This window comes from Paralichthys olivaceus, chromosome 24 (genome assembly GCF_024713975.1).
Source record: "Paralichthys olivaceus isolate ysfri-2021 chromosome 24, ASM2471397v2, whole genome shotgun sequence".
Classification (NCBI taxonomy): Eukaryota; Metazoa; Chordata; class Actinopteri; order Pleuronectiformes; family Paralichthyidae; genus Paralichthys; species Paralichthys olivaceus.
This window is the reverse complement of record NC_091116.1, coordinates 11,936,757-11,957,195: the sequence shown is the minus strand read 5'-3', so window position 1 is coordinate 11,957,195 and position 20,439 is coordinate 11,936,757. Positions and strand designations below refer to the sequence as shown.

Here is a 20,439-nt window from a genome sequence, read left to right as displayed (position 1 = left end):
TTACTGCTGGAAACTAACAGGGACATTAGTAGATGATTAACGCAGACTGGACGGGTGCTCAACCAGAATGTAGATAGATATTTTTGTGACAGATAATAATATTAGACATTCCAAAGGGGTATGATGTGTGGGATTTAATAAAGCAGATTAGCAAACTAAATAAAAAAACTACCAAAAGCAAAAGGAACAAAACTAAAGCCTGATCAAAATATTGTGCACACAAAGGAGGATGTAAGGTAAGAGAGAAGCTTCAAAGTAAAACAAGAAGAAACAAATCCAAAATGAAAATATAAATTCAAAAATATAAAAATACAAAACCAAAAGTCTAAAGAGAAGAATCAAAAAGTCTTTAAAATGTTCATGACCCGGACACAGAGATGTGTGAATGTCTATATAAGCTGGTTATATATGCTGAATTACTGCTTCAGAGGGCAATTACATTAATATAGCATAACATTATGTTCATTATGATGAAGTATTGCAAGAACAGCAATACATTTACATGAATAATGAAGTCCACTAAATATAAACTCATATAATAATAATGATATACTGGACCACTTAAGGGAAAATCAGATCAGAGATTTGGAGAATAAAGTCGTTTGTTCACAAGTAAAAATGTCGTTTCAACAACAAGATTTCACAAGTGATAAAATATATAATATTACAATTTACCCAAATCAGAACCACATTAATATTATTGTGTATTAGAGCTATTAACATATTGTACAAGAAACTGTTCACGTTAAATTTCGACTTTATTCTTGTAATATTATGACTATTCTCAAAATCTCAGCATTTTTTCCCTCAGTATGTCCTTCGTTTTTCATAATATGAACTTATATCCCACTTTTGTTGTATATGTATTGTACATTTGGTGAAGTTGTATATTTAGTTCCTGTATCTTGTTCCTCATTCTGATTTTTGGCCATTTCTCCCCTGACGGTCAGAGAGTTTAACTCGGGCTGAAGGTGACGGACATCCACGTCTCTGTGGAACCAAAGTTATCCAGAAAGGAGAAGATTGAAAAAGGAGTAAAATTGCGAGAGAGCCTGATGAATCGAATCATTACGGATAACGCTGACCTGCTTCACCTGCTTAAATATAATCCTGCTCTTCATTTGGATTCTCTCTCAGCTCCCCACCCCCCTGCTGATTCACTCTGAATCTCTATCCTCACCTTCCTCACCCTCTGCCTCTCTTTCACAATGCGGCCTTGTGCGCGCTGAATGTAAATCATGTTTCAGTCTCTTTCATCAGGCTCCCTCCCAATGTTCAACAGGCAGCACTATTTATAAATGACGACTCGGGATCCGGCTCTGTTTTCAGCCTCTCCAAATATACACTGAATCATGGTACTGACATCGGCTGACATACTGCATGCCTCCTTGATATTATGGGGATTTTTGAGTCTATAATTATGTGAGTGTGTAACACAAGCTAGTGCAGGTGGACGGACTCTGTGTCACCGTAGAGTACAGACGTTTATATGGAACCAAATGTGACCGAGTCGCAAGCCTGGATACAAAGTGTCCTGCACTGAGTCAGGTACCCAACGGGTAACGCACAAAATAGTTTTTTTAAAGATGTTTTTTCTAGAGAAGTCAGAATTTGAAATCATTGTGCAGTATTTTTAACATCTAAATCCTCACATGAAGCTTCATCGGATGCAAGTTGTTTTATTGTGAAAGCAAAACGATCTTTAATCCCACACATATTTGTGGCTCGACGGTGGACATGCCCGACTCCTGGTTACAGCCAGATCGTCATAACGACAGAAATCACATGAAGGCGTGGATGAGACCCAGAGATAATTGTGGGTTACGAGCTTTGCGGGTGCTGGTTTGCAAACATGAGCAGGACTCTGTAAACTCTACTCTTACTCTCAAAGGTTGATGATGTGTTCATTTATACCAGAAAGATTTGCTTGGAAACCTTTTTGCAATGATGAATGGCAGAGATGAAAAATGGCGTGCTGCTGCCCTCGCAAAAGGCAACAACAATAAATGATTGAAATCCTGAGCCTCGAGGTCTTTGGCTAATTGTTGCACACATATGCTCTTTTGGTGCTGTGGGTGTCAAGCTGTGTTAGAGAAAAGACAATCTGAGTCACACAGCATGTCTTTATGGGAAAAGGCCCAGAGAGATGCATTCATTACCCAGCTATGGAAATTGATTATCCTACATTACAGTGAATACGCACATGCTACCACTGAGGGAAAGAAGGTCGGTCTTAACAAGCGTTGACAGCAGAGCAGAGGAGCCCCTTATGTGTGTTTCAATTTGCCAAATCCATATAAGAAATAAACAGCTGGTATAGAGCGAATGATCTGAACGAGTGAAGCAGGGACTTTCCCACGTGACGGTGCAACTATTCTCCGAGCCGAGGGCAGCGAGCAACAAGTCGTCATCGCACCGCGGAGCAGCAATGCGTCACTCACGCCGCGCCGCTGCTGCCAGCTCCATTAAAAGATTTGAATCTGTGAAACGGAGACGAAAGAGATGCGGAGTAAAAGTTAATGGAATTTTTACGAGCTGAATGGACCTGATGAGGACGCCCGTGTCCTCATCAACTCTGGATCAATTTCTTGTAGAAACATTGTGGCTTTTAGTTTATTTAACATTTAATTAAGTGCGTTTAGGAACACTGCTGCATATTGATCTGTTATGTTGATCACAATTAGCCACACGCTGCGACTGGAGCCCATTTCTGTGGCTTTTCTTTCATTAGGTGACCTTGGTTTTTACACAAAGAGTGTGTCCCTCACTTTAAAGTGTCAGACTTCATGTTGAAAGCTGAGGATTCACTGATGCTACTGAATATTGTTTTTTAACAGGTCATTTTTTTGAAGGCATTACATGAAAGTATTACAGACAAATATCAATTTACCAAACACATCATAATGAGATATTTCAAGAGAGACATTTTGTTGTAAGGATTCATCTTTTAATTGTACTTTTGATATTTGGTTTGGACCTATCCAAACATTCTCCTTGTGTTTCTATCTATTTGCCCCTTGAGTTTATTATTTCTTTTTCTATTTTGAAATTTCTTTCTTGAGCTTCTCTCTTACTTCACTGATTACCTGCCCCCTGATCCTTATGCTTGTTGGTATTTTTGTGCTTTTGCAGAGACGGAGATGTTTTGTCAAATGAAGGACACGTCGTTGGTGCTGGAAATTTACGATGGCAGAGAGAGCTCAAAGCACTGCATATTAAGAAAACAACTTCATCCATGTGATGACACGTGCACAACAAAAACCACCATACAAATAACTGATCTAAAAAAGTATCTACTGCAGTGTGGCCGAGGTTTAAGTCTCATCCGATTCTACGTCAGCGTTCCACATTTTCCTCGTGTTTATCCCCCTGCACCTTTTGCCAAATCTGTACCTGGAGATAAAAACATGTAAGTGAAAACTGAATTACTCAGCTCCAATTAACACCAGGTTGCTGTGGTAACCTCCTGATTTAAGTGCACAGAATTTATCCCCCCCCCCCTCAACCCCCACGCTACACTGCCACCTACTGCGCAACAGTGGCCATCACAGCATGAGTGAGTGTGGGGGGACATGAGTACTAGAAACATATAAATTATGTAAGCACTAATTAATGCACAAATGTTTTAATGAGCTGGAACAAAATAATGGAAAGTTTATAAAATGCAAATGTTGGACATTCTTGATCAGTGGCCTATTTCTGTGCATGTGTATAAAAGAGTGTGTGCAGTGTGCCCCCCCCCCGCATGATCAGATGTGACATTAGCAGAGGCCTCATCTGTCTCAATGTGTGTGTGTGTGCGTGCAGTCATGACCAGAAGGTCAGACAGATGCTGTAAACACAAGCTGGCGTCTCTGGAGGATCGGCCCAGCTACACAAGCGGAAAAACACGCTCTTTGCACTCAAGATAAATCGTTGCATCACTACACATCTGCAGTTGTTGGAAATGCAGACCTCCCCCCGCTCTCCTAACACTGTGGATTTTGGCCACGGCTGAGCGACCACTTGGGAACCCATCAGTCATTGTTATGGCTGGCCGTCCAATGACACTGCACCGTTTAAATAAATGAAATGGGCCACAGAAAAAAAAAATACGGCGCATCATCAAATATTAAGCTGCAAGCTCGCAGATGAGTTGAAGACAAGGTCGTGTTTTATAAGCAGCCGGCTGCAGAGCTACAGTCCTCTGCTCTCTCTGGGAATCTGGGAACGTTGCCCATATGCTCCATTAACACTGGCTACAGGGAAAGGAACAGGCCGTCATGACACCATTCCAGGATCAAGCATGTGTTGCAATGGTGGCATGTGACAGACATGGTGACCGGCTGTACCGCTTCTTATTTACACAGAAATATGAACAAAGGATTTTGTCCTCTGAGGGTCCAATTTGGAAATAGGAGAAAAGATGGTAAACAGATCTCACTTGTTGTGCAACTACTTTAACAACTGAAGATGGAGATAAGCAATGAAACTTTAAAATAAGAAGTTAGAAACAACAACACCAAAACGACTGAGACTCTGACAGCAGCATCATTCTTTTTTAGCAAACACCTCATACTATATGTTTATGTTCAAGTAGCAAAGCCCTCTGCAGCGATTGTAGGAATTATGACACTTGTCCTTCAGCAGCAAAGGAGCAAATAGTGCAATTATTCTCCAGAGGTCGGTGGACAGATGAGTCTCAACACCGCTGGATTTGTTTCCGTCTCTGTTTGTAACAATGGACGAGATCATTCTATAAATCCTCAACATTATTGGAACCGTCTCCAAAACAAAGTATCTTTGATTTGCTTATGCGTCATTATGATAAAAAAAAAAGTTAGAATAATGATTATTTGGCTGATTATTAGGATTATTATTATTGCTATTATTATTATTATACAATTGGTTGGTCCACTCCAGTCTGTAAAATACTACTATAACTACTACTATTACCACTACTGCAAATACTACTACTACTTCTACAAATAATAATAATACCTTTTACCATAAGGATTAATTAGCTCAAATACCCCCAGCAGCTCCACCTCCTCCACCAGTTCTCTTACTCGTTAATGTTATCTGTCATTTGATCCATTGTTGTTATAAAGATATGTTGTTATGTTGAATATGTGCTAAAGCTGCTTTAACACACAAGAAACAAAAGGAGATGAACGACCTTCAGTGACCCTGAGAAAAGCCTCCTAATGGAAGCTGCAGGTAGATAATGGTGAGTGAGACGTGGACATAACAAACCCAGAGCGCGGCTCTTATCGTCGGACTCTGTCCAGCCCAAACATGTCTGATGACCAGAATGAGGATGTTAGGCGCTGGACTGGGAAGAAAACCTCAGAAGATGTTATCGTGTGCTTCAGTGATGTGGCTCATTAACCACAGTAATCTGTGACAAGCTTTCATCTCAGGAGCCAGATGTGATTTGATTCTGATAGATCCACGTCTCCCTCTCTCTGCTGTGGCCTGACGGAGAACTTCGCTTCCTGCAGCAGCTGACATGCCAATTACAGGGTTATTTTTAAAATCCTGCTTCACCATAGCGCTCCCCAAAATAGGTCTTAAATAACCGGGTGTTGGATATCAGCAAACCCAGTGTCACTGCACAGAGGCAGCTGGTGCATGTCTGTGGCACCGGTTTGCACTGGCACACGTTGACAACTACATTACCCACGCTGCATGTGGATATATTTACTCTCACCAAGGAGGGCATGTTTTCAGCCCTGTGTGTTGGGTTGTAAACAAGATTAAACAGAAACTACTACGCAGATTTCTACAAAACTTGGAGGAAAGATGCAATATGAGTAAGTGAAGAGCTCATCAAATTTTGGTGTGGATATTGAAGGTATATTTAGGGGTCTGGTGTCTGGAGTGTGTGCAATTTGGTGCAGCTTCATTGAATTTAAGGCTGTTGGGCCGGAGATATGCCGATCTACTGAGTACCATAGTTTTATTGTTATTTGGAGAGATTTTCCTGCACCATTAATTTCCTTGAAACCTTGTGAAGGGTCAAGACAAAAAACTAGGTCAGATTTGGCCATTTTCTCTCATCCACATTCGCTTTTCTCATAATGACCCACTTCACTTCCAGCAGACGTAGATTTTTCCTCTCAGAGAAGCCAGCTGAGATGGAAAAACAGAGCTGGAGAGGGAGAAAGCCACCGTCCTCTCCAGCAAGTGAGTGAGTCCAGGAAATGATGGAAAAACCACAAATTGCTGGAGAGTGAATCATGCTGAGGCGAATGCAGAGCGATAGAGAGCGTTCAGTTATTGTCTCAATGTGGAGAACTAATACTTTCCTGACGTCAAGGAGCAACAGTGAAATTGGAAGATCTGTTTCAGGCTTTACAGACATTAGAAAAGTTAGGAAAGTTTGTTGAAATGCAAGATGCATCAAACTCATGCATCTTTGTGGCACAGTGACACACCTGGAGAACAGTGGAAAGTCACAGGGCAGAAAAGTACAGTTAAGAATCTAACTCCACAGTGGCAACTCTTACCATATCGGTCACGGCCGGCTTCTCAAACATCTTCTTCAGACTTTCAAGAGGGATGTCAAACCTCTCGATCCTCTTAGCAGCCTGCAGGTCCTCTCTGAGCACCGGCTCATCCGCTGCCTCTACCTGCGGCCCACAGGGACGACCGACAGCGAAGCCCGAGGTCAACTCCTCTCCATTTCCTGATTGAGTTTCCATTGTTGTCCAGAAACTGTATCCCTCCCCCCCTCCACCTTTTCCCCCTCAGGCTTGAGAAGGGGAAGTCTATTGTATGAGGGGTGAGGAAGTGAGGGAGGTATGACGAGGGTGAGGAAAAGAGATGGAGATCTGGCCGGGGGTCCGTCTTTGTCTGTCGGGCTCTCCGACACACACAGGGAAAACTGGAGGAAAGAGGAGGAGAGAAGAAAAAGTTTTTCCCCTCTCGCTCTGCCCTGTAATTACTCATACACACAGAAGCCTGAGTAAACATGTAGGCTGAGGAAAGCAGATTGAGATACGAGTCGTAGCTGCAGAACAGAGGGATCGAGGACGAAGAAAAGGAAAAAGAGATTCTGTGAGGTTCATAACCCTGTTTCCTTCAGACCCTGTGTACGTTTCAACATTTTAAAAACATACTTAACATCTGCTTGATACTTGATTTTGAGTTAATAGAGGAAAATGGATGAACTGAGGGCCTGTTTCACAGTAAAACATGGTCCATATCTGTTTAATTAATTAAATTAATTAATATCATTCATTATTAGTGACAGAAAATAAAGTTCAAGTGAAGTCTGTCTTCACCATCTATGACATCCATCTATGCAGTTTAGGGGGATTGTTCATAAGACATATGTCCTGTGGTCATCAACTTTGCTGCTAATATTAGTACTTTATTAAGAATAATAATAATAAGTGCATTAAAAAGTATAGTCTTTCTGTTTAAATGGAGAAAATGAGTCAACAAGTTAATTCCGTTAATTTCACAGCCACTGTAGCATCACTATGGTTTTAATAGCATCAGGCCAAATGAACGTCCGTGTTGTATCTTATCAGAGTCAAAGACTGTAAGCAATCGTTCCACTTCTTCTTTTGTTTAACGAGACTGGACAGTTCAAAAGAAGGTTGGTGTGAAAACGCTCTGAAACATCAGGTCTAGGAGGGAAGGAAAAGCTCATTATTCCTGATTAGACCAAGGAAGCCTTGTAAGAACTGATCCCTGGTGACCTGCCCTGCAGCCATGATGACTAATAGATTGTAAATTTTTCTCCAGCCACACCAGCACTTCCTAGGGAGTGTTTTCCTGAAAAGAGAACACATTATCACAGCTTCCTCTGCCTGACTCCCATTTCAGCTGCATCCTCTCTGATCCCGTCACTACATCGCACCTCGTTTTCAGCCTTTAGGAGGTGGGTTTGTCAGCTCGTTTCAAAGCGTTCACCCCGTTATTACTCCCATGACTGCGAAAGAGGAGCAGGGGTCAAATGATGGGGAGGAGAGTAAAAGCGGCTGACGGAGGAAGGCGAAAAAGAATGACGGCTTAATTACAGGATTGGGTGGAGACAAAGACGGTGGAGATATACTCGTTCACAACCACAATAGATCCGTCAACACACAGAGAGGGAGAGGAGCGGAGAGGCAATCCAGATAATCCAATCTTAATGAATGAACGGTCATGATCTATGCATGTGATAGTACTTTGGAGGACAGAGTATCACTCCATTTATACCAGTGGCAGATACATTATTCAGATTGAGACGGAGGTAGGTATGTGTGTCACTTTCTGCTGGATCCTGTGTCGTCCGAGGCCGCTCGTTTTACACTCAGTCACCTTTACATGAAAAACTAGAAATACTCTGTTATATCCAGTGCAGTTTCCGTCACCATGACCTTTGAGCATTACATTTTCAGGTCATCTACATTTGTAGACATTCTCTCGATATGGTCTTGAGATATTATATTCAAGAAAAGCTAAATCATGTTTGTGAGGCCACCTTGACCGTGACTTTTGACCTTTGGCTCCAAAAATCTAATGATTTATTCCTCAAGTTCAAGCGAATGTTTGTGCCGAATGTGGACGGATTCTCTAGAGACGTTCCAGAGGTATAGTGTTCACGACAATTAGACGTACGGATGGACAGACAGAAAACATAACGCCTCTATTCTCTGGTCTGTCGCCGGTAAAGAGACTTAAGAAATCAAATCAAATCAAAATGCAGTTTCATTTCCAATGATGCCACTTTGAGTTTCTATTAACTCCCCCTCGCCCTGTGTTATTTCATTTCAACCACTGAAAAGAGTCCATTTTGGTAGAAAATAGGCTGAAATAATGGAGAATTCTGGATTTGTTGCCTCGTGCAAAGACACACACACACACACACACACACACACACACACACACACACACACACACACACACACACACACACACACTGTTTTAAGTGCAGGGCTATAATTCAGCGTAGCAGCAAACACAAAGCTCCAGAGCGGCTTCGCTTTAATACAACAAGACAATATTTCAGGCCTAGTGGGGCTTCAGAGAGACTTCTCATGGAGGAACCACCGGGGTAAAAACACTGTCTGCTTCTATTAAATAAAAGATGTGGCAGCTTCCGTGTTTGTTCCCATGTTGAATTTCTGTCCAGGGCCTTTCGGATCGCTTTTATTTAGAGGACACACTGAAATACCAAATGTCCCATAAGATAAGAGGATGAGAATAACAGGTCTCATTTCTATTTGGTCTAAAGAGGCTGAAAATGCACGCACACATTCACAAGTATTAAGATTTAATATGGCATCTACTTACAAATATGTCCGGTCTAGTTCTGGAAGTGCATAAATCATATAAACGGCTCACAGTCATGAGAGATTTTTAGATTTCAGTTTTAGCTAGAGAGGACGATGGCTTTTCAAACGTTTCTATGGAAACTGTTGCCCTCCGCCAGTGTATGATGTTGAAATGCATCAGATAAGATAAAATTAAGAGGTTTTAATGTTGATGTCATGTTGCGAGGGGGCGTGGTTGTGCTGAATCAATTGTTACCATAGGATTAGTTAAACTGATCCTCTCTAACTTCATGGCAGTAGTGAATTACCTGCGGTTAGAATTCCTGGAACGACCTCGTCACTGTACTTCCTGCCATTCGCACCGTGAAACTTCCTGCTCACTTTCGAGGCAGCAGTCAGCGAGGATCAGATTTCAGCCACTCCAGTTACCTGGTCTTCACTTCTCCTTCAGTACAACAGGTCACCTGATCGGACCAGAGGAGGCAGGTGGACTAGAAACAGTCTGGTCAGTGAAAACAGAACGATGCATGGAGGCTGAGTTTTTTCAGGTGAAGATGATGCACAGACATATTAACTGTAATCATGCTCCTGATGTCAGATGTAGCTACGTCACTAAGTCTCATAAATCTCTTGATCCTTAAAGTCTCATGTGCAAATGTAATATTTGACAATATTATGAACGTCCATATATGAAAATTCAATAAAAACAGATATGTCAAACATATGAGTTATTTTTACCTAATACATTTGTTATGTATGTATAATATATACTTTGACATTTATGCCATGTATATCATATTTATACATTTAACATATTCATGTGTATAGAAATGCAATTTACAAACTACACATACATAGATAGCAAATATTCATATTTGACAAAAATTACACATACTGTATATATCTGTTTTGACATTGATAATATAAAGAACTTAATAATAAATATATAAGATATGTTTTTGGTCAATGTAACTCAATGAACATGCATATTTTAAAATTACATGTTAACATTTCAAATAACAAAGTCATGCATGCTTAAAATAAAATATATAATATATGATAATAAAAAAATAATGTTTTTTTAAATGTATTTTCCCAATTGAAGTGGATATTGTTTGCTGTTCAATATATTTGTGTTTCTCTGTTCGCTGTGTCTGTGCAGCTTTACTCTCTGTGTATTATTATAGAAAACTCCTCTGGGAAACTTATTGACTTTGTGTGTGTTAAACAAACACCTTATCCGGATGCTCTCCTGGAGGAGAGGGTGTATTCTGTAAATAGATTGTCTGTCCTTCAGTGAACGATGGTGTTTTCCTGGTCTGGGCGGGCGTAGACTTTGAAAGAGACGACAACTCTTAATACCTCAGAACAAAATACTTCAAGCAAACTGAACTTTTTGATTAAAGAATTAAAGAGAATTGAATTTCAACCTATGGAAAAAGACAGAAGACAAATGATGAGCTCATCCTAATTCAGATAACAATAATAATTTAAATATTTTAAACACATAAAATCTGCAAATACATGATAGAATACAGTATGTGGGCAATGGTGCAGCACTTCTGGCCCAGAAAAAATAGATGTGACCCTAAAGTGGCCCATATGGTACCAGGTCAATACTTTTGGTTCAAGGTATTGCTATGGCTTAATTGTGGCCAAGATCTGGCAAACATGAGCAGACCGACCAGAGGTGCTGTACAAATGAAGATATTATTATTATAAAGTGTTATTTCTCAGCTCTTTCCATCACTTGCCTGTTTTCTGTTTTTCTTTGCCAAGGGCTCTATCTGCTGTTCAAGACCTGGAAGTACAGCAAAGGCATATTCAAATAAAGGTTTGGACTTACTGTTGTAAACTGTTGAAACTGCTGCACAGAAACATTCATGTTTTATTTACAATGCATGAAATAAAAGTCTCCAATATGACGCCTCAATTATAATAAAGGGGGGATTGAGGCAAACTGCACAAATAACACAAAAAACTAATTATATATTACATGAGCACCAAAGAGCCACGAATAAACAGTGTGGGAATAAAACAGCAAAACTGGGCACATTGAATAGATTTGCTAAAAGAAACAATAGAACTAGAAAAGAAGTATGGGACGCAGACACATGCAATGTTTTTACCATATAAAGGTCTTAGTAAAATAATGTAATTCAGGCCATTTATTTCCCCCTGAGCTCAAGAAACTCCCTCAACCCATCCTTTTTCTGTCTGTCTGTCTGTCTGTCTGTCTGTCTCTCACACACACACACACACACACACACACACACACACACACACACACACACACACACACACACACACACACACACACACACACACACACACACACACACACACACACACACAGGGGTCTGTGGGTCACAGTGCAACGAGACAGCTGAGCCATTCCCAGAGTCCCTGGGGAAACAATTACACTGAGCAGAGGCAGCGGAGTCGGACAGGGGGCTGGAAAATTAATGATGGGCTCATGACCGGCTGCCACTGGCTCATGACTCAAACTGTTAGAGATGCTCATACACAGAGAGGATGGCGTCCCCTGGTGGTACGTATATCTCTCTGTCTGTCTAAAGTTCAGTATATGTAGAATGTACTGTCATCTAGTGGTAAAATTGCAGATTGCAACCAGCTGAATAGATGAACCTACTTTTGCTTCAGGTAACATTAAAACATGAAATTCTCTCTCCACAGTCAGTGTTTGAATGAATCTAAATTAAAAATAAAAAGATATATGTGAGTGTGTGAAAGCTTGAATCCAGTTAAGGAGACAGTTGGGCCTTAAGCTACATTTCAACGCATTTGAAAGTTATTATTATTATTAATGGCAGGCTGTAGTCTGAGCCACACACATCAGTGCAGACTTAAAGAAAAGAACCTGGATGGGACATAAAACCCATTAATCACATTTTTCCTATATTTCCTAATGAATAGGATGTTTCATTCTAAAAAACAGAACAACCATAATCATGTCTGAGCTGATAATTATCTAAGCACACTTTTCCTTAATAGTACCATTGTTCAGACACAGTGTAAAAGCCAGACCTCCACCATCCTTCCTCCCTCTGCCGCCACCTCCCCCACAACCCCCTCCAGCTGCCTCCTCTTCTCCCCCTCTGATCAACCACCCCCCTCACCCACACACCCACCCACCCCACCCGCCTCCCTCCCTCTCGTGGCCTGTTGCCATGGAAGCTGATTGGAAGGATCACTCTGTCTCTCCCCACACATTGCCACTCCATCCTCGGTGAGGAGGAAACAAAAGCGAGTCAGAGCACAGCACAAAACCAAAAAATAAAAAACTGAACTAAGACAAGATGTCCATCTCAATTTCTTCATTTTCTTGCTTCATTCAAAAACAAGAAGAGGAAATGTGAAGCCCTATGACTTCAATACTTTATCTTTGTCCACACAAACTCAAGGCTGAGGCTTATAATAGATTTATTTGTGTTACTTTTCAAACCAAGCAAGACTATAATGGGAGAAGTGAACGTTCAGGGTCCAGCATCGCTATAGCAACGATGTTAGGGTGAGTGGTTAATCACGTGTGTCTGAAAGCTTTGTTGTACATTGATGTTTTGTGCTGTTTGTATTGTAAAAATATGGTCTGTTTACAATATGGCTGATATTTTCAATGTGCAAATAAAAAAACCTCAGAGTTTTCAGAACCGAGCGGAGCGATAAAGAGAATTTAAATTCATCATGTTAACTCCGTAAGAACCACAACCCGAAAAAACAAAGCAAAGCTAAATCTTTCAAACTGATGATTCTTTTCTTAGTTTATCTGTCTCTTAGTAAACTCAAAAAACTACTGGATGGTAACTTAACCTGTGTCTGTGGAATTTGTTGCAGATACAAATAAAAAATGGATTTATTTTAATTTAAAGGTGGTTTCATAAGAGGACTGTTGGGCCTTGGCAAAGGTATGTGTGTCCTTCTAGTTTTCATTTTGGAATGAATCAACTCAGGGCCGTAGCTACACTGAGGACAATAGCTGTGACCTGGTTCAGGGGCCACAATCAGTCCACAGAGGGGGTGGCCTTCTAGGACCGATGAAGGCCGAACTGCAATAATATGGGATGCAGTGCCAGAAGTGAGACACAGACAGTGAGGTCATGTTGTGAGACCTTCACACCATGATCAAATTCACAGAAAACATGAATTAAGAGTCAAATAAATTCCACCCTGATCTGATTCCTGACTCATTCAGGTCTATTTTCAGGTTTGTTGTGACGCATTTACTCTGCACATCATGCTCCAAGGTTTAAGTGTGAAGTGTAGTTCGGATGTGACTAATACCTGGAAAGTGCATGTCTGCAGCTTTAAATGAACTGAAGCATCATGTGTCATCATCCATCAGCGACTTCCCAAACTGTTTCAAACATCGGCACTGAACAAGTGAAGCAGCTGCAATAATAGAAACAGTGGATTGTTTGAAACATGATGTTACCGCTGTCCCTGCACAATTTCTGACTTCATGACGTCAATTATAACGTGATAGGATTTTCTGATCATTATTTGCTTTAGATTGTGTCTGTACCTCTATTATTTTTGGAGACATCTTGGAAATTGTGTTTTTCAGACCATATTTTTGTCGCCCTTAACCTCTGATGCTCCCAAATCAATATTCCCATAAACTAATAAATAATTTGACATGGGTGAGTAAGATATTTGTCAATCAGGTATTCACCGTATATTATATATTAGTATAAAATAATCTGAATAATTAATTTGAATATTGTAGTTAGCTGTGAATTTTCCCCCATCTGCTTTTCCAATCTATTAAGAAATTATATTATACAACATAATTATTAAATTAAGGCATGACATGGACATTTGCTGTAAAACCTTATTCCTCAAACTTCCTCAAAAAGCAACAGTGAAGTTGATTGATTTCCATCATTGTCTGAGTTTCCTCTGATCCGATTTGCTCTGCTATGGATTTAAATTTTAAATTAGCTTCAAGAAAAAATACAAAAGAAGGATGCCACATGACACTTTCCGTTATAAACACCCTACAAATATATCAGTGTGAGAAATCACATGTTATTGGAAGACAGTCATTAATACTTGAAATTTGAGTTAATAATCCTCCTGAGAGAAGGCAGAATCTACACTTTCCACCCCCACCCCATCACATCCACCAGCACATCTACACCCTCCCCTCTCTCTCTCTCTCTTTCTCTCTCTCTCTCTGTGATCTCCAAGGGCTTGCTTCACCTCAGTCAAGCTCCAGCGCTCCAGCCGGCAGCAGCATCGGGCTAACAAGTCTTTGTGAGGAGAGAGAGAAGAGAGGAAGAGGAAGGGAGGAGGAGGTGCAGACAGTGAGAGAGCTGACAGCATGAGCATAGGATGAGGGTGAACAGGGAGAAAGCATAAGATAGACAGAGGCAGAAGTGCTCAGTGCTGCACAATAGTGCCAGAGGCTGCTAGAGAGAGAGAGAGTGAGGGAAAGGGAGAGTCAGGCATCATGGCAGCGCTCACTGCATCATCACGACACATGGGGATGTTTGGCTGCTGCTGCTGGTGAACACCGTGTGATGCAGAGGAGCGACTCGAGGACTTCCTGGAAACCAGAGGCGAGCCGAGGAAACAGGTCAGTGACGGTCAGAGGTAGAGTGAGAGAGGGAGGGGAAGGGGTTTCATCCCGGCACAGGGGGGTGATGGGGATTTACATGAGTCAATGAGAAATCCCCCCATTAGTGTTTGGGATGTGGACATGCATGGGGAGTGGGAGGCTGCGCGTGCATGCAGACACGTGAGTGGTTTTGTGCGTGTGTGTAGTGTCTCCTCTGCCACAGATCTTTCTGTTTTTACTGTTTCTCCCTGCAAAGCAATGAGCAGGACTGAAAAACCTTGGAGGCTCTAGATAGAAAAGAGGAAAGAAATAATTTTAAAAAACTCAAATAAGAGGGTAAGACATTAAAATGAGTGTGTGGTAATGAGGAGCTGCAAAGGAAGAAGTGTGTGTGGCAGTGTGGGTAGTAAGAGAGGGAGCAGGGAGACAAAGCCAGTCAGAGAGGAAAAGCTTGGCCCAGCATCCAGCTCTGCTGCATATGATGTAATCCTCCACCAGTCCAAGCAGTCAGCTCAACACTTTCAACAAATCTGAAATTTAAGTATCCACAAACTGCGGAGCTCTGGGTAACACCACACTTCCCATTATGTGAGAGGATTTAGAGAGACCAATGGAAAAGTAGAATAAACAACATAACACTTCATGATTGATTCTCTATATTTGAAACATCTCATCTAACGACACATTATTCTCTGGTGTGAAGTTCTGCACAAAACATCCTGAAGTTTGGATTCTTTCTTTCCGAGCTCGATTCGTTGCAGCTTGAGCCTGCACATCACAAGATCCCATCGTTGACCTGCGGTTTAACATTCCTCCAGCCACTTACTTTGACTTCACTACAAAGATTTATATTAAATCCTGCATAATGGAGTGGTAGTGTGGTAAAGCCGTGTGATGGATGAAATTGGCTCAACGTTAATCTCGACCCCTGAGGGGGAAGATTCCCTCATCCTGTCTCAGCTTGAGAGTGACTGTGCTTGTTTTATTTGGTTTGAGAATCTCTTACAAATAAAATATTGTAGTAAATTATGATTTTCAAGCTTGTTTTGACCAGATTTGATTTCTTATGTTTTGATTTGAATGCCTTTGTGTCATGTTTCTTTATAAGTCATGTGAAAGTGGATTTTAGGGCAACAAAACTTAGAAAAGCACAATCTTCTCAAAATCGAACTCATTAAAAATTGTTTGGTGGCTTGATCCCTTGAGTTTACCAACTTAGTCTCAAAGGCCTGGAAAAGAAGTGAGAAGCATCATGAATCACCTGGATTGTAGGATTTCGTTGTGATCCATGAATTTGTGGTCTGTGCAGGTGTGACGTGCGGGAGGAGCCACAGGATGAGTGGGATTCTGAAGAGGAAGCTTGAGGAGGGCCCGCCTCCTTACCTCTCGCTGCAGGGCTCTGATGATGACGAGGTTTCCTGCAGCGACAGCGGCAACAGCAGCGACAGCCTCAACCATCCTGTTCCCTCTGGGCTGCTGGACTGTAAGATCACATCACCACACATGCACACGTCACCGTAAACGTACTGGTTTAACAAGAAAGACTCAAAATGTACTCTTTAGTGTCCATAGCAGTAATTGTGGATAACTCATACTGATATGTTTTTTGTAATATACTGTTAAGATTTAACTAATAGAAATCTTCCCATTCATATTTAGTGGAGTATAATTAGTGTCACCCCTCAATCCCTATAGGATACCTATATGAGGCATGATTCATCTTTTATTACATAGACACACATGTGGAGTCCCCAAAGGATCTAAAGTGGAACCACATTTCTTTTCTATATACAATGCATGACGTCACTGGGTCACAAATTAAGGGTGGCTGACATTAGGTTATACGAATGCAGATGTAACCAAATTGTTGTCATGTCTACCAGAAACGAAAATTATCCGGGGGTCTGTCCCACTCTGTGCATAATTAAAAGGGGTGACAGAACAATAGCATATTAGTTTGTTAAGTTTATGATGTATAATAATGAAACAGGTTAAGCTTGACCTAGACCTTTAATAGAATCAAAACATCAATCAAAATCCAGACCGACCCTCTGTTTCTATTCCAGCTGCTCTGCAGCAGCAGTCGAAGCGACTCCGGGGCCGCAATGTGCACTTTGAGAGCGTGACAGTCTACTACTTCAACCGGCGGCAGGGCTTCACCAGCGTGCCCACGCAGGGTGGCAGCACCCTGGGGATGTCGCCACGTCACAGCGGGGTGAGACGCTTCACCCTCAGGGAGTTCGCCATGGAGCAGAAAAGGAGCCACCGCAACATGCTGAGGGATCATCTCAAGGAGGAGAAGCTCAACGCCATCAAACTCAAAGTCCGTGGGAACGCCTCATTTACATCACAATCATGAAAAAGTTCCATTACTTAATTTCTTAAACATGATTTTTCCCTCATTAAAGCCTATTTGCTTAAAGGCTAACTGTTTAAATAGGACTGTAATAGGATATAGGAATGACATATAGTTTTTAGTTTCCTCTCCATATGATTATCCTGAAAGATCTAATGTTTGTCCAACTAACATAAATCTCCTCTTCGTTCAGATGACAAAGAATGGCACTGTGTCATCCGTGGAGGCAGACACCCTCACGCTCGATGACATCTCTGAAGACGACCTGGACGTGGACAACACAGAGGTGGACGATTATTTCTTCCTCCAGCCTCTGACCACCAGGAGACGCCGCGCCCTCCTCCGTGCCTCGGGGGTCCGACGCATCGACGTGGAGGAGAAGCATGAGCTGCGTTCCCTCCGCGTGTCCAGGGAGGAGTGTGGGTGCCGGTGCCGCGGGATATGTGACCCTGAAACGTGTGCTTGCAGCCTGGCCGGCATTAAGTGCCAGGTAAATGGAACTGTGGTGAGGCCCATCTATAATACTCAAGTGTTGTTCATGTCTGTCTGAAGAACTAAAATCAATAATCATTTGTTTTCCATGTGAGTTCTTATTTGGTCCAAGTAGGACATTTGAGTTTTGGTTATTTTTCTACACTGACCGTGTCAGTATTGAATCTATACTGGTGCTACTCTTGTGGTCACGACCTCTGACCTTTAAGTTGTGACGTCTTTTTCAGAAAGGCTGTTTCTGCAAACATGATCCTATTTAAAATTATTTCAGGTCAACTACTAACATCCCTGTCCACCATTTCCCTGGGCCTTACCAGACCAAACCAGACAGTTATATTGAATTTACCCTCGAGGTTTGGGAATATTTTTGACAAAGAAATGGGTGAATAATTTTTTTAAATATACAGTCGACTGCTATATGATCCTTCAATCAATTCAAATTTGAGTCAAGACTTTCAGGGTATTGACCACATTAACTTTTTCTGCATCAATATGTATAAAAATATTAAAGAAACCAAAAATGGATTCTGTGATTTTCTCGTCAAACATGAGCAGCCCTGGTTGTGTTTACCTGTGCTGTTACTACCGTCCCCCACCCGTGCACTGAATCATGACTTTTGTCTGCAGGTGGACCGCATGTCATTTCCATGCGGCTGCAACAAAGACGGCTGCAGCAACACTACAGGACGCCTGGAGTTCAACCCGGTCCGAGTGCGCACCCACTTCCTGCACACCATCATGAAGCTGGAGCTGGAGAAGAGCCGCGACGAGCAGCATCAGCAGCAGCCCGAGCAGCAGCTTGTAACCAATGGCAACGGTTACCATGGAGACTCCTCCTTGGTCCAGCAGCAGCAGCAGCCGCCGAACCTACAGTTTCCTCTGATGAGCGGTACGCCGCACATTCCCATCATGCACCTCCAGAACACAGGCGACGCAGATTCACATCTAGATGAGGAGGAGGAAGAGGAAGAGGAGGAAGACGAGGAAGAGGATGAAGATGATGAAGCGTATGAGGAAGACGAGGACGGCAGCAGTATGTGCAGCGGGCTGTCAGACTGCAGCACGCACAGCTTGGAAACAATCGACCCCGAGGATGGAGAAGAGGATGAGGAAGATGAGGAAGACGAGGAAGAGGAGGAGGAAGACTGGGAGTGTTCATTGCCTCCGCCCTACTCTGTCCCACTTCCTTCTGTGCTGAGTTACTCCAACAACACACTCATGAGCCTCAGTCACCCCTTCCACAGCACTCCCCCCATGCAGCACTATCAGATGGACGGCTCAGTGAAGGACACTCCCGCTTTCCTCAGTGAAAATGCCACCGTCTCCCCCCCGTTCCCCACAGTGGAGACCCCACTCGAGGCCGATATAAACACTGAGCCCCACTGCCGAACGTTCCCAGGCCCCACAGAGTCCCTGACGCTCCAAACCTGTTCACATGTAGACACCCGTGAGACGAACGCCACAGCCAACGAGCGGCCGCCCTCCACAGACCTCCAGAATGGTCCAGACGACCATGACTCACGCAGTGAGGCTGTGGAGCAGACAGGGGAGGAAATAAGAGAGCCATTACAGGAGCGACTGAAAGAGCAGGGAGCTGAGCTTGATGAAAAGACTGATGCGTCATGCTCAGAGAGAGCCTGATGATTCAGACCCTTTAGAGAGGGATCGTCTGTTATTTGGAATCTTTGTTCAAGAATGTGACCTTCCAGCATCGGAGGTTTATTCTTGTTAAGCACACTTCCAAAGAGAGAGTGAGTTAATAGAGAGATGTGATCTCATCCCAGCTCAGTTTGTCTGGAAACCTTTTCAAAATCAACTGATGAAGCTCAATAAAACAGTGTTTCTGTAACTTACCTGTAACTACATGAAGCGTCACTTCTGCCTTGTTCTGAACTCTTTGATTATTACAGCATGTTTTCTGGATGTGTGGCATCAGTGACTGATCCATGAGATTCTGAGGTGCCCGTATTGTTTCACTGTTTCTCATCGTGCTGGTGTGTCAGCCCCGCTGCTAATCGTTCTTGAATGCCTGTCTGTATCGCATGTGTTCTGTTTGGCCTCTCACACAAACTGTAAAATGATAAACGATGTCACTGGCAAAACAACAGCATTCGTATGATTATTGAGAGTTGACACAAGTTGTGTTTTTGTTCCCGTTCTGTGCTTGGTTTTTATCCACGCTCGCAGTGTAGCGGACTATCGCATGGATTGCTTTAGATTTGGTTTAGAAATGTATGTTCCCTGCAGAAGGTATTTCATTAACGTTGGACTTCCATTAAAGTGGCTATCAATAAATATTTTTATATTAACAAGGCATGACATGGAGTGATGATTCTTACACACGCCCACCGTGTTTCAATAACTGCTGCCAACTGTTTGCCTCAGCAACATCAAACTGAACCGTGATGATGTCAGAGTACAGTTGAGTTTGCGAGTTTACACAGCCTCTCTCCCCTGCAGCCTCTGGAGGTATAAATGACTAAATCATTGCAAATTCTACTTTTTCATCCAGAGAAATCGTCACACTATGATTTCACTGTGTCCAATATTTCTGATTAACTATCTGCAACATTCCCACCTGCCTCACAATTGCTTTGCGCTGCCAAATTAAGACAATAAACAATCTTGCATTTTTTATGATGTTCACGTTTTTCATCTTTCGTAGCAAAAATATATTAAACATTTGTATTATTGTATTATATATATATATGAATTAAACATATACTTTAAACAATTTAACAGCCCTGTGAACGATGTAA

The 20,439-nt window shown here is 42.1% G+C and overlaps 2 protein-coding genes across 3 annotated transcripts in view; one reads left to right on the top strand and one right to left on the bottom strand.

The window, feature by feature from the left end:
• LOC109640927 (xin actin-binding repeat-containing protein 2-like) overlaps positions 1–10,614 on the bottom strand; it is a 43,213-nt gene extending 32,599 nt beyond the window's left edge. Inside the window, exons 1-3 of the mRNA XM_069520577.1 lie at positions 10,487–10,614; positions 9,560–9,753; positions 6,492–6,868 (exon numbers count right to left, since the gene is read on the bottom strand). Of these exons, the coding sequence (XP_069376678.1) occupies positions 6,492–6,686 (195 nt within the window). The 5' untranslated portion in view covers positions 6,687–6,868; positions 9,560–9,753; positions 10,487–10,614. The remainder of the gene's footprint in view (positions 1–6,491; positions 6,869–9,559; positions 9,754–10,486) is intronic.
• A 3,843-nt stretch (positions 10,615–14,457) lies between these two features.
• On the top strand, positions 14,458–19,782 carry LOC109640540 (cysteine/serine-rich nuclear protein 3-like). 2 transcript variants are annotated; one of them, XM_020104608.2, is made up of 5 exons: positions 14,458–14,850; positions 16,142–16,315; positions 16,899–17,155; positions 17,382–17,678; positions 18,308–19,782. In XM_020104608.2, exons 2-5 carry the CDS (start codon positions 16,168–16,170, stop codon positions 19,319–19,321), a joined length of 1,716 nt encoding a protein of 571 aa, XP_019960167.2. In that variant the 5' UTR covers positions 14,458–14,850; positions 16,142–16,167; the 3' UTR covers positions 19,322–19,782. The 2 variants fall into 2 exon arrangements, with proteins under 2 accessions (XP_019960167.2, XP_019960166.2); XM_020104607.2 differs by having other exon boundaries at positions 17,382–17,693.
• Positions 19,783–20,439: the final 657 nt, after the last annotated feature.